The sequence below is a fragment of the Xenopus laevis genome, chromosome 3L (genome assembly GCF_017654675.1).
Source record: "Xenopus laevis strain J_2021 chromosome 3L, Xenopus_laevis_v10.1, whole genome shotgun sequence".
NCBI lineage: Eukaryota > Metazoa > Chordata > Amphibia > Anura > Pipidae > Xenopus > Xenopus laevis.
Window position 1 is genome coordinate 154406626 of NC_054375.1, and position 16869 is coordinate 154423494.

At 37.6% G+C, this 16869-nt stretch overlaps 1 protein-coding gene and 1 non-coding gene across 2 annotated transcripts; one reads left to right on the forward strand and one right to left on the reverse strand.

Moving 5' to 3' along the window:
- The first annotated feature begins 635 nt into the window (after nt 1–635).
- Nucleotides 636–13250, forward strand: LOC108710405 (extracellular calcium-sensing receptor). Its single transcript, XM_041585656.1, has 6 exons — nt 636–766; nt 7806–8094; nt 9298–10128; nt 11448–11675; nt 11771–11894; nt 12340–13250. The coding sequence occupies exons 1-6, from the start codon at nt 636–638 to the stop codon at nt 13248–13250; spliced, it is 2514 nt and encodes an 837-aa protein (XP_041441590.1).
- Nucleotides 2117–2190, reverse strand: trnat-ugu. The gene has a single exon. It is a non-coding gene; the product is annotated as a tRNA-Thr (tRNA).
- Nucleotides 13251–16869: the final 3619 nt, after the last annotated feature.

Sequence of the window (16869 nt, forward strand, 5' to 3'; positions counted from 1 at the left end):
GTTCACGAGCTACTGGTTGGGCATCACTGTCCTAGAGTATGAACACCTACTTTGGTGCTCCTAAAAGTGATCTTATCCAGTGGTTGTGAAATGTAAAGCCCACACTTTTCATTCTTCTCATCATCCAGTGAACGACTTGATTTGTGCTGACTCCCCACTTCAGTCTCTCCTTGTCTATGGTACTATTTAATCTTTTGCATGACACCTTCCAAACACTTTTATCCTCTTCACCAGATGCTATTATTGTCCACTTTAAACAGAAAAAGATTGTATTGCTTCTGACACCTGTGACTATAGGAGGAGAAAGAGATGGTGTGAGTGGCTTGTAACTTTTAATTCAATTGGTATTAAAGTTATTTTCCATTATGAGCTGCTGTTTTTACTACTTTGTAGGTATTCACTCTTAACACAATTACAACATTCTAGTTTGATCACTGTGAACATACACATTCATTGAACTGATTTTTTTTTTTTTTTTTTTAAATTACCTGTACTTTTATTTTTTTTGGCAACTTTTGGTGCCGAAAAATGTACATTATTTTAAGCATGGTATAAAATACAGAACTCATGACATGAGTTAATGTGTATGATTTAATGAGTTAGTGGAAATAATAAGTAAATTTAATTAGCTAAACATGCATACTGAAACTGTAGTCCCTGCAATATATGGCACAGTGACCACAATATTTCATGACCTAGTGGACCCAGCAGTATATGATGCAGCCTCTACCAAAATAAGGCATTTGTGGCCTCAGCAAAATATACAGTAAGTGTTTCAAGCATTTCATGACACAGTGACCCCTGAAATGTCAGCAAATGATATATATGAACCTATATGAACCTTTTGAGTGGAATCTTGCTTTTACAAGGATGAAAGCACAAAGAAGTGGCACAGCTGCACCGTCACGCCCCTACTAACCTGGACATGGTTTAAGCAACAAAGTCAGGCACTGCTGAGAGTAGAACTCAGGATCTCCCTGGATGCCCCACTCCACAACTTCTTGTTCTCTTGCATGTAAATTCAGAGGTTACAAGTCAAAAAGGGAACTCTTTGTTCAAGGTCAGCTAAAGGGACACCACCTAGAAACTCCTCAGCTATCCCTTTGTATCAGCACATTAGCAAGCTTATCAATCTTATGATCATAACTTTCTAACTAAAAAACCCGTGTCTTTGTAAATACATGCATCTGCATAGATTACTTATATGACAGGGGACCAGGGAATGTGCATTGATCAATTTTTCTTCTTTTTCTCTATGTTTATAGTTAATTTGGCCAGATCAGTGCACTTCCATTGTATCTTAGTACATTTTTATTTAGCCATGGAGTGCTCCCACAACCTTTCCTTTTTGCATCTTATATGTGTAAGCAAACAAGAGAATATATGTATCAAACAAGCACGAGTATATACAGTATGTTGATCCTTACAAGTGAACGATAAGAAAGATGATGTTGATTAAAGCACATTTGTGAGCTATGCATTCAAATTCATGGCAAAGTCTTGGTTTAGGTTTGAGCCTTGCTGCTTGGCAGGTGCCAACAATTCTCATTTGCTGCAAACCAAATCAACAACCCAATCATTTCCGCTTCTGTTACCAAGGAATGCCACCCACCATGCAACATATTACCTTTTCTAGCTGTCAATACAATGCCGACTGAGTCTTCAGCTGCAAGCTTTTCATTCAAGCTTCTGCAAGATTAGCTACTTTCTCATGTTCAGAGTATGCCAGGAACAGCATTCTGGGAAAGAATGAAAAAGTTCCTCAAAGGGGCATATTTCTTACCATTGGAAACAAACATTACCGGTGTTGTCACCTATAGCAACCAATCAGATTTTTGTTTTTGTTTTACAACTTGTAGGTGACTGTTCCAATCTAATTGCTGATTGGTTGCTCTTGGCAAAATCACTGGCGATGTTTGTCTCCAGCATTTGATAAATAGGCACCTACTGTATATGCAGTCCTACACATTGATAGAAAGTGGCTCTTGCTCATCATATGCTTTCCCAAGGGGCTGACATCTGCTTGCAAAATGGCATGTGCTTTCAGCAGAAGCACAACGAATGTTCATGGCTGCACGATCCAAAGTAAGCTCTCACTAACATACCCATGGTAAGCAGGCACTGCTGAGAGTGGAACTCAGGACTTCCTGTTTACAAGACAGGCACTTTATCCAACTAAGCCACAGTGCCTCCTGGGTGGCCAGTCAGATGCCGGCAGAAAAAGAAATAAGGACGCTGATGCCTCGCTCTGCAACTTCTTGTTCTCTTTCCTGAGTGAAGTCAAAAACGGAACCCTTTGTTTGAGGTCAGCTAAAGGGACACCTCCTCGAAGCTCCTTGGCTATCCCTTCTTATCGGCACATGAGCAAGCTTCTGCTCATTTGCCCCTTTCAGTGAAGTTTTCCAGTGGTCATTCCAGTTGGACACTTTTCCTGAGTTCGACTCTCAGCAGTGCCTGACTTCTTTACTTAAGCCACGGCCAGGTCAACCAGTTTGCCTTTGATGATGCAGACATGCTCCTTTTTTGTACTTGAATGCCCATAAAAGCACATTTGGAACATCTGTCCTAGAACAGAGATGGGCATTTTTTAATCCCAAATTAGAAAAACTGTAAAAACAAATATTGTGAAACTTATTTAATGTCCCACTTATCTCTTCTAACATATACATTATCTCTTTATATGGAGGATACACACTTAAAGGGTAGCTTACCTTTAAGTTCATTTTTAGTATGTAATAGAATTGCCTATTCTTAACAAAATTTTTTGGTCATTTTGTTTTTGTCAAGCTTTTCAATTATTTGCCCCTTTAAACCTTCAAACGTTGAAATTAAATCTGGATGACTGGTGTCACTGACCCCTGCAACCAAAATATTTGCCCTGTGAGGCTACAATTTTATTTTTATAGCTACTTTTGATTACTTAGGGGCCGATTCACTAACTTCGAGTGAAGGATTCGAAGGTAAAAAACTTCGAATTTTGAAGTTTTTTTTAGGCTACTTCGACCATCGAATGGGCTACTTCGACCTTCGACTACGACTATGACTACGACTTCGAATCGAAGGATTCGTAGTAAAAATCTATTGACTATTCGACCATTCGATAGTCGAAGTACTGTCTCTTTAAAAAAAACTTCGACCCCCCATCTAAAAGTTACCGAAGTCAATGTTAGCCTATGGGGAAGGTCCGCATAGGCTTGCCTAACTTTTTTTGATCGAAGGATATTCCTTCGATCGTTGGATTAAAATCCTTTGAATCGTTCAATTCGAAGGATTTTATCGTTCGATCGAAGTAATATCCTTCGATCGTTCGATCGAACTATCTGCGCTAAATCCTTCGACTTTGATATTCAAAGTCGAAGGATTTTAATTCCTAGTCAAATATCGAGGGTTAACCCTCGATATTCGACCCTTAGTGAATCGGCCCCTTAATCTTCATTTCTATTTCTATTAATTTTCCGATCTACCATTTTAACTACTGCCTTGTTTCCAAGGTTAGTTGGGACCCTATTAACCATATAATACCTGAAATTAAATAATGGAAAGCTTCTGAGACATAAATTATATAATTAAAAAAAATACAACAAAATAAGAAATGATGATCAATTTGTCATAGAATGTCTTAAACTACAATATAGTTACAAATCGATAGGGAAGTTATGCCACAATTCAAAAGTTTTTGCACAAAAAGTCACAAATTCAAATTGTATTTTTAAAAAAATCAAATGTTTGCTTTTTATTAAGCTTATTAAATGTAAATGTAAAACTTCTGCATCTAAAACCTTTAGAGTTCATGTAGAAGTCAATGGGAGTTGTCCTATACAAAAGTCAAGCCATTTTTTGACTCAAGTTTGTTTGAGCTTGTAAACTCATAAATTTGAGTTTTTTCCACAAATTGTATTTTGATAAAGTTTCATATTCTGATTTTTTAATAAATATGCAAACATTCAAGTTAAATTGCAGCAGAAAACCCTCTAAAATCTCACAAATTAAATTTTTGAGAAACAAGCCCATCAGTGAGCTATGCCTTTAATATACATCAATAGAATGCTTCTAACTGATATCTAACTGCTTCCGCTGGGTAAATTATGCTGAGCAACATACAGAGTTAATGTGAAGAGCCTGCACCTGGGGGAGAGCTGTTGTGTCTCTGAGTGCCCATTTACTTGTATAAAACAGACACAGCAAATAGAGAGACATCGAGAGACAGATAGGACAACACCCAAAGAGGCAGAATGAGGTAAGGACCTGGGTTGTGTTCTGTATGGATATCAGAGAGGGGGTAATACAATTAAAATGTGATTAGCTACTTCATGGAAATTCTTTGATAGGTCTATCGCCTACCACCTCTACCAAGGCAGAGTCTCAATACCCCAGTCTAGATGTGAATTTAGTTATAAAATACTGGTGATCTGCTTTTTGCCTTCGTCCCTCAGCTGTGCATTTGATCATATTATCAAATCATATTAGATGGCTAATACCCTGCAAGGACAAGGGTTCAAGGACTCAAGGTTTGGAGAAAATAAAGGGAGGTCAGTGCTAATACAACATCTTGATTTCAAAGTTGTTTCAAAAAAGTGGATCCTTAAAGATATTTAAGCCTATTTTTTGTACTGTATTTATTTTTATGGTACCACAAATGTACACAGTGCTTTACAAGAAGTAAAAAAAGATGCATAGTTATAAATTAGACAGTGAGAATATATATACATAAGTGCTAGAAGTTTTAATATACAGTTTGGGTGAGGTCCCTGATCCATGGAGCTTGTAATATAATAGGAAGAGGAGACGGACAGAAACGAATTGCAGAGCAAAACAAGTGTATAAGTCAAGTGTGTGATGCTTCAGAGAAAGACTTGCCAAGTGCTTCCTCTAGAAAGTTGCTTTAAGTAGGTTTGAAAGCAGAGTTAGAATAGGAGCTTAACTGACACAAAATGGCAGAGCATTCCAGTGGCATGGGGCATGTGGACTCCATAAGTGAACTGTATGTCCAGAGCTGAGCACAGTTACATAGTTAAGTCGGGTTGAAAAATGACCATAGTCCATCTCCTCCAAATGAAGCACGATACATACAAATACTCATACCGACCCCTGCACTCTCATTATTATGAACATGTATTTATATAGCGCCAACGTATTGCGTAGCACTGTAAAGTAAATGTGATTATACAACTAAATCACATAAATTCTATACATAGAACATATGGAGTTACATAAATCACAATCAATACCGGTACAAAAGGTGAGGAAGGCCTTATGCAAAAGAGCTTACACTCTAGAAGAAAGGGAGTAATACACAAGGTGTGGGAGTGGGCAAGATTTAATTAAGTGGGTGAGAAATGTGGTACTGTATGTGGTGTTGCATTTGGTAGTTAAGCAGAGTGAGGGTAGACTTCTCGAAAGAAGTGCGTTTTTAGAGATTTCTTGAAAGCAGAAAGGTTGGGAGAAAGTCGGACAGACGGTGGGAGAGAATTCCAGATGAGGGGTGCAGCCCTTGCAAAGTCTTGAATGCGAGTATGTGAAGAGGTAATCAGAGAAGAGTTGAGTAGCAGGTCAGTAGAGGAGCGTAGTAAGCGGTTGGGTGAGTATATAGAGATGAGTTCAGAGATGTAGGGTGGGTCAGAGTTATGAAGTGCTTTGAATGTCAGGGTCATTAATTTGAATTTGATTCTGACTGGCGGAAAGCCAGTGCAGGGATTGACAGAATGGCGAGGCAGAGGAGGAGCGGTTGCTGAGGTGTATGAGCCTCGCAGCAGTGTTCATTATGGACTGGAGAGGTGACAGTCTCTGGAGGGGAAGGCCAATTAAAAGAGAGTTACAGTAGTCTAGACGTGATATGATGAGAGAGTGAATAAGAATTTTGACAGCATCTTGGGTGATAAATGATGGTATTTTGGATATGTTCCTTAGGTGGAAGTGACATGATTTAATAAATGACTGGATATGAGGAGTGAATGACAGGGCAGAATCTAGGATAACCCCAAGGCACCGGGCCTGGGGAGAGGGGGTGATAGTGGAATTGTTAACTATGATGGATACTTCCGGGATGTTACTGGTGTTAGTTGGAGGAAAGAGAACCATTTCAGTTTTAGAGAGGTTTAATTTAAGGTAGCGTTGCGACATCCAGGTAGAGATAGCGGACAGGCAGGAGGAGACGCAAGTTATTAGTTCTGGGTTGAGATCAGGAGATGAGCGATAGATCTGAGTATCGTCATCATAGAGGTGGTAGTGGAAATATAACCGATATATACCAATATATATATAATAATTGTAGATTTTAGTAACACAATAGTCTATGATATTATATTTCCTTATATTATATAATCAGAATGGTCTAGGACTGGGGACCAGGAGGGAATGTATGGGGAGATTCAAGCAGATCTATAGAGAGGAAAAGGAGAAGTTGTACTTAATGCACCACTTAAGCCAGGAAATGACTTTAGTAATAAAGAAATGGGAGAGAATTAAATGAAGTGAGATGATGTGGGCAACATCAGTAAGTATGGCAAATAATATATATGTATATTTAATTGCATATATGTAATATATTGTCATTTCATTGCAGGCCAAGTTCCCATCTGTACAGAGCATTATGGCATTTCATCCTAATATATCGCATCCCCACCTCCAGTTCCAATATTAACCAGCCTAATATGGGCCCAAAAGGAATTCTGGTGCCTGGAGACCTACTTATAGGGGCAGTGATTCCTATTCATATTGATAGTTTTTTCCCAATGGTATCTTTCCTAAAAAAGCCGCTGCCTGATATTTGCAAAATGTAAGTAAATATTAATTACAAAATACATCATATAGCATTAAACACTAACATGTAGTGCCCTCAATACACTTATAACCTATAATCCCTGATCATCTTATAGTCTACTAGTCTAAATGTATGTCCATCACCCAATGCCATGTGCTACTTGGTCAGTTAACCCACCATGTCTAGCATTTTGCTTCTCCATCTCCTGATCAATTCTGTCTCTACAATTGTAAGGACTTACCCTGGTGGTCCAGTGGTTTACCCGTTGGCATGCAGGGCTACCGCCCATGCCTCTAGCGGGGACACCCGCCGCATGCGTCTATTCCCTGCATCGTCGGTTTCTCTATGGCGCATGCGGCCGTGTGCTCCCTTGGTTATGTGCCAGCGTGATGTTGTCATCGCGCAACGGCGCGAAATTTTAACTATTTAAAGGGGCCTTGTAGTTTTATTGATAGCCCGTTATGTTATATTTGTAAAGTTCCTAGATGCCTGATTCAATCTGTTATTACTGGTTTGATACTTGCCTGCCTTTAAAATTCTGATCCTTTTAAATCCTGACCTTGTCTTGATCCTGCCTGCTTGTGACTACTCTGACCTCTCCAATCCGACCTTTGCCTGTCCACTAACTATTCTACGTTCTCCTATCCTGATTTTGACCTGTCTGACGATTCTCGGCTTGTGCTGGCCTGGCCTGCCTGTTCCTGGTGGTGTTCTTCCTTCCAGTATCCTGGTGAGACAATTGTGCCCCTTTGCTCGTCCAGAACCATTTGGTTTGCTCCTCTCTGAAATAAGACCTGGCGGCATCCGATTAGCCGAGGACTCCCGAGGTGAAAGGCGGCGTTTATAGGCAGACGTAAGAGCCGTGACCAGGGAGCTTAGCTTTGGTTCTGGATATAGGGTGCCGAAACGTGACAACAATGTATTCTTGTTCTATAGTCATACTCTTCAAGCTAGCAACTGGCTTATCCATAGCAGTAAAAAATTGTCTCATCATGAACATGAATAAAGTAACTGTGATTTGTTTCTTTTTTTTTTTACTATTTAGGTTTCGCCTAGAATTCTATCAGCAGTTCCAGGCCTTAAGGTATGCAGTTGAGGAGATTAACAGAAGTTCTGACCTTCTCCCTAATGTTACCCTGGGTTTCTATGTTTATGATTCCTGTTCTGTTCTTAAAAGTGAGCTGCAAGGAACATTCTGGATGCTCACTGGCCTGACCCAAGAAATGCCAAATTACAGCTGCAATGAAAGTCCTCTATCTGCTATCATCGGTCACTCAAAATCAACATTCTCCATACTTATGGCTCATATCCTTGGACTGTACAAATTCCCCCAGGTAGGTTAACTAAGAAATGGCCATTCACCCCCCCCCCCACTCAAGCTAAGCTGAAAATGTACATTTTGTAACGGTCACTATTAGTGTGCACCACCCGACTGGCTAAAACATCTTACATATTGCATCTAAATTCATTTTTATTGCTTTTTACCTTCTATTCTTATTACTCCGATGGTTTATGTATAGACTGGGATGCATCCACTTTGTAAAAAAAGTAATAAGAATAGAGACCCATCTTTTTAATTTTTAAAACTTGGTGTAAATAACAAATACCACATTCTAAATGGGAATAATATATTCTAGTAAACTAATATTTGCCATTGTTCTAGCGTAGATTTTGTCAAAATTGTGGTGGTTTGAATTTTGGTGGAATTCTGAAGCAAATGTTTAATTATTAAATAAAGACCAGTGTGTGTGGTTTATGGGAGAATCATAAGGTAAAACAGTTCAAATATTTCTACTCTGGATCAATGTAGTCTGCATTTCCAAACACTTAGACTTTCAAATGGATTAAGCAGCAGAGGTTTTTTTAATAACTTTTATGGCATTCTTGGTTTTATAGAAATATAATTTAATCATGGTTTCAAAAATCTTAAATACCACTGAAATTAGACCTTTATTAAAAGGGCACCTTAGTGTCAAGGAGAAAAGAGGATGGATGTCTCTGGTCCATAGAGCTTACCAGAAGTGACATTGTTTGTAGTGGTTGTTCAGTGCAGGCAATTTCACCTACTCATCTGATGTTATGGTTATTTGTGCTTAGGGAAGCAAAAAAACTTTTTGTTCTGGCCCTATTTGTAATTCATTTTCAATGATCATGGTGAAGTTTCTACCTTCTAATGATAATGGAAGCTACTAGCATAATTTAAGTAGCCCTTGAAATGCCCTTCCCTACCTGTTTCCAGCTTAGTAGGCTAAGAGGTTTACTGTACCATAGAAGAAGGCCATCTTCCTCATTCATTAGACATACTTCTGCCACAATAATGAGAACATACAGCTAATAATGCACTATGGTGGGTCATCATTGTTATATTCAATTAGAAAATGAGTAGAGGGTGCCAGTGGTGAAAAGTATTTTGTGTGCTCAATGGCTACTTACTACGACCACTACAGACTAAATTTACATAGCTATCAACACGTTAACTTCTGTTCAACCAATCTCAAGTCATTACTGAACTGTAATCTTAGCTTTCCTGTCTACAGATCAGCTACTATTCCACCAGCTCTCTGCTGAGTGATAGGACACAGTTCCCAACTTTCTTTAGAACCGTTCCAAGTGATGTATTTCAATCCAAGGGCTTGGGCCAGTTGGTGTTACATTTCAAATGGACCTGGGTTGGCCTCATAGCCTCTGATGATGACTATGGTTACGAGGCATTACAGGTAATCAAAGAGGAGATCATTGAATCAGGAGCTTGCATTGCTTACACAATATATATTGCAACAAATCAGAAAAATCAAAATATGCCAAGCATTGTAAAATTAATTAGCAAATCAACTGCCAATGTCATAATAGTTTTTGCTGTTGATGTCTTCTTGATTCCTCTTCTGGATGAGATGCTGGAGCAAAATGTAACAGGGAAAACCTTTATTGCCAGTGACGCCTGGTCCATTTCAAATATTTTGACAGAAATGAAGTACTCTACCATGCTCTCTGGAGCAATTGGCTTTGCTTTTCACAGCTCAGAAATTCAAGGATTTCAGGAGTATCTCAATTCTCTTAATCCCCTTGAACCTCCAGGAATAGATTGGTCCAAAATGCTTTGGGAAGAAATATTCAACTGCAAATTTTCTGATTATACCAACCTTAGTAATATTCTGAATAATCAAGAAAATATATGCACAGGGAAGGAGAATCTAGAACATGTTCAGAACAGTTACAATGATGTGTCCAACTTAAGAGCTTCCTACAACATCTATACTGCAGTGTATTTGATAGCAAAAGCTTTGGATGACCTCAGCCATTGTCAAGGCTTGACTGGACCATTCTCTGGAGGAAAATGTTCAGATATAAAAAACATCCAATCTCAGGAGGTAGGTAAACAACATTTATTTGTTCATGTCATTTATAAAAATGCTCAGTTATTTAGTTAATTGATTTGTTTTTGTTAAAGGGATGGTTCGTCCCTTATGTTATAAAATGATCTATGGACAGCAACTGGCATTCATTAGTTATTTTTATAGATTTTGAGTTATTTGACATTTGTTTCATTTGATTTCATTAAAAATAGTTTATTATGAACATTTCCCAAATACACAGGCAATCATTAAGAAAATGTTCTAATAGTTGGTTTCTGTTCTTAACATTTTGATTCTTTCATTCTTATGAAGGGGTTGTGGGAGCACTTCAATAGTATTAAAGTATGATGTATAAATCCCGCAGTATCTGATTCAGTCTTATAAGCCATCCATATATTGCCATTTGTGCAACCATTGAAAATAACTTTATTTTTTACAACTTATAAAATATTTCCAATCTCAACAAAAATTGCATTATTCAATCACTTTTCATAATTGTAATGGTTTGAAATAAATTAATTTGATTGTTGACAATACACCTTGGCTTCTATAGAAGCTTTCCATGTTTTAGCTGCAAGTTTGCTTTGTTGAGTTGAAACTTTTACATTATACATATGGAACATAAAACATTTTGGGGCTGATTTACTAAAACTCAAATTAATCTCAGGTTTTTTTTAAAACAAAGTTTCCTTTCACGAATTGAACTCATTTATTGAAAATGTTTCTTGAAAAAAAATGGAGCAACAAAAATATCAAAACAAAATCAAGCGTCAATTCATATTGTAAGATTCGTATCATATGGAGACTCAATTTTATCAAATTTTCGCAGCAAAAACTCAACTTTTTCAGATTATCCAGCTCCGATCGCAATGTCTAGAAAGAACTACAGGGACGTCTGCCATTGACTTCTACATGACCTTGACAAGTTTGAGATGGTGTATTTTTCGAATTCTGGTTTTTAGCAGGTTTAGGATATGATAAATCTCTAAAAATTTGAGTTTTTATTTTTCCACAAAAAAATTGAGTTTTCCCCCCTAAAAACATCAACCCAAAAAAATCGAGGTTTAAAAAATGGGACAAATGAGTCTACAGTTTCAGCATGCACATACGATTCAACTTACAATTAACTGCACTTGTTGTACTTCTAGACTTTGCTCAACTGTCATAAGATGGAAAGTGCTATTTCCCATCTATGGTGTAACTTTATTGTATAAATGACATCTTGGTTAAGGTTACCATTTCATTTCAATAATTAGGAAAACTTCTAAAGAATATGTATTAAAGGACTGAACTGTATAAAAGATATTTGGATTAAACATTTCTCCAATTTGTAGGTCTTGTATTATATTAAGAAAGTCAGAGTAAAAATGAACAATCAAAGGGAAGTTTACTTTGATAAGGATGGAAACCCACCAGCAGTATATGACATAGTGAACTGGCAGCCTGGGTCAGATGGCACCATGAAGCAGGTGAAATTGGGGAGTTACGACACTCTCAATCCTACTGAAAATGTATTTAGCCTTAATACAAGCTTGATATTGTGGGGAACAATAAATCAGGAGGTAAGTCTCAACAAAATGTCTCTGTGATGCATAAGTGGATAACTTTAAGGTTACAGTGATCCCTCACAAATTTCATATCACATATTTTTTTGTAGACTCCACTCTCAGTCTGTAGTCAGAGTTGCCCAGTGGGGTTTAAGAAGATATTGAAGAGAGAAGAACCTGTGTGCTGCTTTCATTGTGTTCCATGTTCCCAAGGAGAGATCTCAAATAAGACTGGTGGGTGAACCCAGGACTCATAGGGATGAAGTATGTGTAATCAAATAAAATATAATTTATAATTATAATGATTCAATTATTTATTTACATTGCCATCTACAACTGAGGTTTTCTGAATGTCATGCACTTGTATTGGTCTTCTTTGTGTAATTGCTGTCCTTTATCATTGAACCATTTGCAAGGTTTAAGTGCACAGCACCCTTGGCTATGCACTAGTTCCACGTGGCATGAGAAATGTTAACAAAATTAGGATTTGGTTTCATCCTAAAGTTTTGTGTGGAATCCAGCATTCGGTAGACTTATGAATTTGGTACTTACCTACTGACTACCAAGAATTGACTCAACAAGACAGCTATCATGAGAGTCACACTATGCTAAGTAGTTCAGGACTTAATTGATATTTTCATTTCATTTTTGCTTTTAAAGGAGTTTAAATATTTTTCAGATTCCACTGACTGCTGGAAGTGTCCCTGGGAAATGTGGCCAGGCAGTGAACAAGACAGATGTGTTTCAAAACCTGTTGAGTTCCTATCCTATGTGGAGCCACTTGGAATCACCCTGGCAGTGACCACTGTATTCTCTTCCCTAGTGCCGATTACCATCTTTTATCTTTTCATATGTTATAAAAGCACCCCACTTGTGAGAGCCAATAACTATTCTGTGAGCTGCATTCTCTTAGTATCCCTGTCATTCTGCTTCCTCTCTGCTTTGGGTTTTATTGGTTACCCAGAACCCCAGAAGTGCCTTCTACGTCAGGCTGCATTTGGCCTCATCTTTACCCTCTGTGTATCCTGCATTTTGGCCAAAACTATTATTGTTGTTTTTGCCTTCATGGCCACTAAACCTGGGAGCAGCCTCAAAAAATGGACAACACCCCGTGTGCCCTACATGATCATTGTCAATTGCACCTTTGCACAATTCCTCTTGTGTGTTATTTGGTTATCTCTCTCTCCTCCTTTCCCACAATACAATATTGAAGCTAAACCTGGAATCATTGTTGTAGAGTGCAATGAAAACTCTCAATTTGCCTTCTGGTGCATGCTGGGATATCTTGGATTTTTATCCACTGTCAGTTTCACTGTAGCTTTCCTGGCCAGGAGGCTCCCTGACAACTTCAATGAAGCCAAATTTATAACATTCAGTATGTTGGCCTTTCTCAGTGTCTGGGTGTACTTTATTCCAGCGTCTCTCAGTGCCCAGGGCAAATATACTGTTTCCATGGAGATCTTTGCAGTTCTAACTTCCAGCTGGGCAATTGTGGTGTGCATGTTCCTCCCCAAATGTTTCATTATATTATTCAGGCCCAACATGAACTCCAGAGAAAATATAATGGGCAAAAGCACAGGCAGAAAATAATATATAATATTTCATTATAAAACATTGGAAGGGAGTTGTCCTCAATGGCAATTTTAGAATGGACAATTAAAGGGAAGTTTGTGATTACAAGCACATGTTTAATATTCAAAATGATAAAGGTAAGGTCATCGAACTCATAATCAAATACCACTGAATCATGGAAACCCTTGATGGACAGGTTCCTTATCAAAAATCATTAAACCAGGTGACCACGAAATAACGTTTAATGTATTTACTAGTAGTCAACTAATGGACTCTGTACTCTAAACAATAATAGCCCATTCAAAGATACAGAAGAAGGCACTTGTGAACTCCATGTAATAGACTCTATGGGGAGGGAGTGGGAGCCAATGGAAGGAATTCAATAAAAATTAATTCTCTAGTACAAGGACTAGCTTTAGCTGCATTAAGCTTATCACTGTCTATCCTAAGAAATATCAGATCTAGCGCCATTTTAGAACATTATCTATAATGTTTCAGTGTAAGTTGGCTTTGCCAGTTACTATTCTTTAATGGTGCCACACCCATAGCACCCCATCACATTACTACCAAACAACCCTTACATTTATGGTTGCCATCTGTCCGGATTTCACCCGGACAGCAAAGTATTAGGAAGGGGTGAAACCTTCCTGCCTGGATTTCCAAATTAGGAATTTCGGACAGGACATAATGACATGACCATCAGCCAATCACTAATCGCTCCATCCTCAGTCCTGCCCCACCTGCGACATCATCCACCCTACCCCCTGCCTGTTTTCCAGCCCCAAAAAAGGTGGTAACTCTACTTACATTGTATGTTCATATTAACAAGGGCCTCTTTAACTTACATCTAATTTAGTTATGGGTTTTCCACTTTTGCAATTGGTTTTTTTTGTACTGTTTTTCTGTTTCCCTATCCAACCTATTAAATGTGCAGGGCTCCATAATGTGCAGCACTTGCAATGGTTTCCATACTAGGTTACCATGTATTGATGTTTATCTGATAAGACTGTATATTTATCAATATGATTTGTGGAAAACTGAATTCATTTGGGGGTAGTTTTATTTTCATTTTAGTGCCATATAAAATAGAACCTACTTCATGGCCTGCTTGATGGACTTCCAACATTTTAACACCATAGCATTTTATTGCTTACAAATGGTGGCTTTCAGAAGCTGAATTTCAGAAATAAGAACCCTTTCTTTGTCTTTGGATTTGTATTTGTGATGCGTTGTATAACAAGGAAGCATTTTTAGATAATTTCCCCAGTTTCTTTGTTTATTTATTGATAATGTTCTATATCTTTGTTAAGCAAAAAACAAAATAAAAGATAAATAGCAGTAATATTAAGTATCGCAGTCATCTGTATTGTAAGAAATGTACGGCACTGAAGCATTGTGCTTTTATATGGTCACAAATATATATATATTTTTATTATTATTATTTTTTTAGCAAATAGATAGCTAAAATTATAAGAATAAAATATTTAAAAAAATGAAGAAGTGACAGATTTATCAAGGGTCGAAGTGAATTCAAGGGAATTTTCGAAGTAAAAATTGAAATTCAAAGTAATTTTTTGGATACTTCGAACAAGATACTAAAGCTGGCCATAGACGCAAAGATCTGATCGTACGAATCGAGGATTCGTACGATTTTCGAACCGTGTGTGGAGAGTCCCGACATTTTTCGTCCGGCGGAGATCGGTCGTTTGGTCGATCGGACAGGTTAGAAAATTTCTGTCGGCTGCCGATAATATCTCTGCGTGTATTGCCGATCGTACGATTTTCAGTGGGAGACTGTCACTAGCTTTGGTTGGACATAGATATCGTACGATTGCTGTCAGGGGCAGAACATTGCTGATCTCTTCTTTAACTAATCTGACTGGTAAGACTTTGATCTGAATGGTTAGTGGCGGTTCGGGAGATGGGAAAGTCCGATCGTACGATGATTCGTACGATCGGATCTTTGCATCTATGGCCAGCTTAAGACTTCGAATTTATGTTGATTCGAAGTAAAAATCGTTCGAATATTCGACCATTTGATAATCGAAGTACTGTCTCTTTAAAAAAACTTTGACTTCAATACTTCGCCAAATTAAACTTGCCGAAGTGCTATGTTAGCCTATGGGGACCTTCTACAAACTTTTTTAAAGTCTTCACACATTGAATAACAATCGTTCGATCGTATGCTAAAATCGTTTGAATCATTCGATTCGAACGATTCAATCGAATGATTTTTATTCGATCGTACGATTGCCAAATTCTGTGAAAAAACGTCGAATTCGATATTCGAATTCAACGTTTTTCAATTCAATGGTCGAATTTCGACGTTTTTTGTACTTCGAATTCGACCCTTGATCAATCTGCCCCCAAATGATAAAAGTACATTTTTTCTCCACTTGATTAACTGGGATTGCTCCAGTGTGACTTTGGCCAAAGTAAAGCTGTTAAAACCAAAAATTTGCTTCAAATGACACTTGCTTTCATTAGGCAAAATATTATGTTTGGTTTACAACCTCTTTTAATTGTAACTGTACTAAAATAACCACGGCACTGTAATATGCATTGATGTAGGTGTATAGAGAGACATCAGTATAGGATTTTATGCTGTGGGTACATAACCTAGTGAATTGTGTGATACAAAAAAAAGAAAAATATAATTGGCAACGTGGGACCTCACCAAAGGGAGTTGCCCCAATAGCCTGTTGCACATGTGCTTATATATATATATATATATATATCATGGGATAGAAGAAGGAATAGCACAATACACAGAAGCAATGTGGTAAGGATGTATGTTAACAGAAATACATAGGCATTGGTTTTGGCAGTATATGTTGCATTTATTTAAAACATGAAGGGAATGCAGAATACAGGAGTAGACACTGCATGGGTGTGGGGAGAGAACTGTGTATTACTGGACATATAGAAACAAGACATTGCCCATTCTTTTTCTTTCTTTGTTTCTTTAATTTTTCCTACATTTTAAGCTGACTGTTTATTCAATAAGTCAAGCATTCTGTTTATGGGTGGCCCCAGGTACTTGTGGGATTACTCTATTAAGATATTTTATTTAACAAACAGTTGGGATTAAGGGAGGTCATTGTCAATAAACCACACAAGACATGCTTTTAACATTAGTTAAATTACAGTAATTGTTTTCCTTATCATAATTATTGATCCATGAATGGGGTTATCCATTGTACAGTTATGATTTAGGGGTACAAAGCATTAGTGGATTGATGAAAATTGTATTACATTTCTGCAGTTCAAGCTCTCTGAGAATACTAAATAGCCAAGTGAAGGCGAATGTATATTAGGAAAGGAGGTGAGTAAGGATTTCAGACTAAAACTGCTGTGCTGAGGGGCAATACTAGAGCATACATAATAATTAGGGCTGGGGCTTCACATATGGAACAAAGAGTCATCAAACTTAGACATCTAGGAGACATATATAAATTATGCAGGCTATTGTAAGTATATTGTTTTTCTACTGGTGGATATTAGGCATTTTCAGTATGGATATTTCCATCCCAGTCCTTCTGGTTTACAGTAAATAAAGAAAGTCATCCTTCCACTTTATATAGGCTTGAATGGTTTGAGAAGATGTTAATGCCATATTTTGTAACTCATTTTGTTT

Bases quoted from the DNA above. Each gene is read 5' to 3' on its own strand.
- LOC108710405 (XM_041585656.1), top strand. From the start codon at position 636: ATGCATACTGAAACTGTAGTCCCTGCAATATATGGCACAGTGACCACA. The intron at 8,095-9,297 runs GTAGGTTAACTA...TCCTGTCTACAG, and splicing joins GACTGTACAAATTCCCCCAG to ATCAGCTACTATTCCACCAG. The intron at 11,895-12,339 runs GTGGGTGAACCC...AATATTTTTCAG, and splicing joins AGAGATCTCAAATAAGACTG to ATTCCACTGACTGCTGGAAG.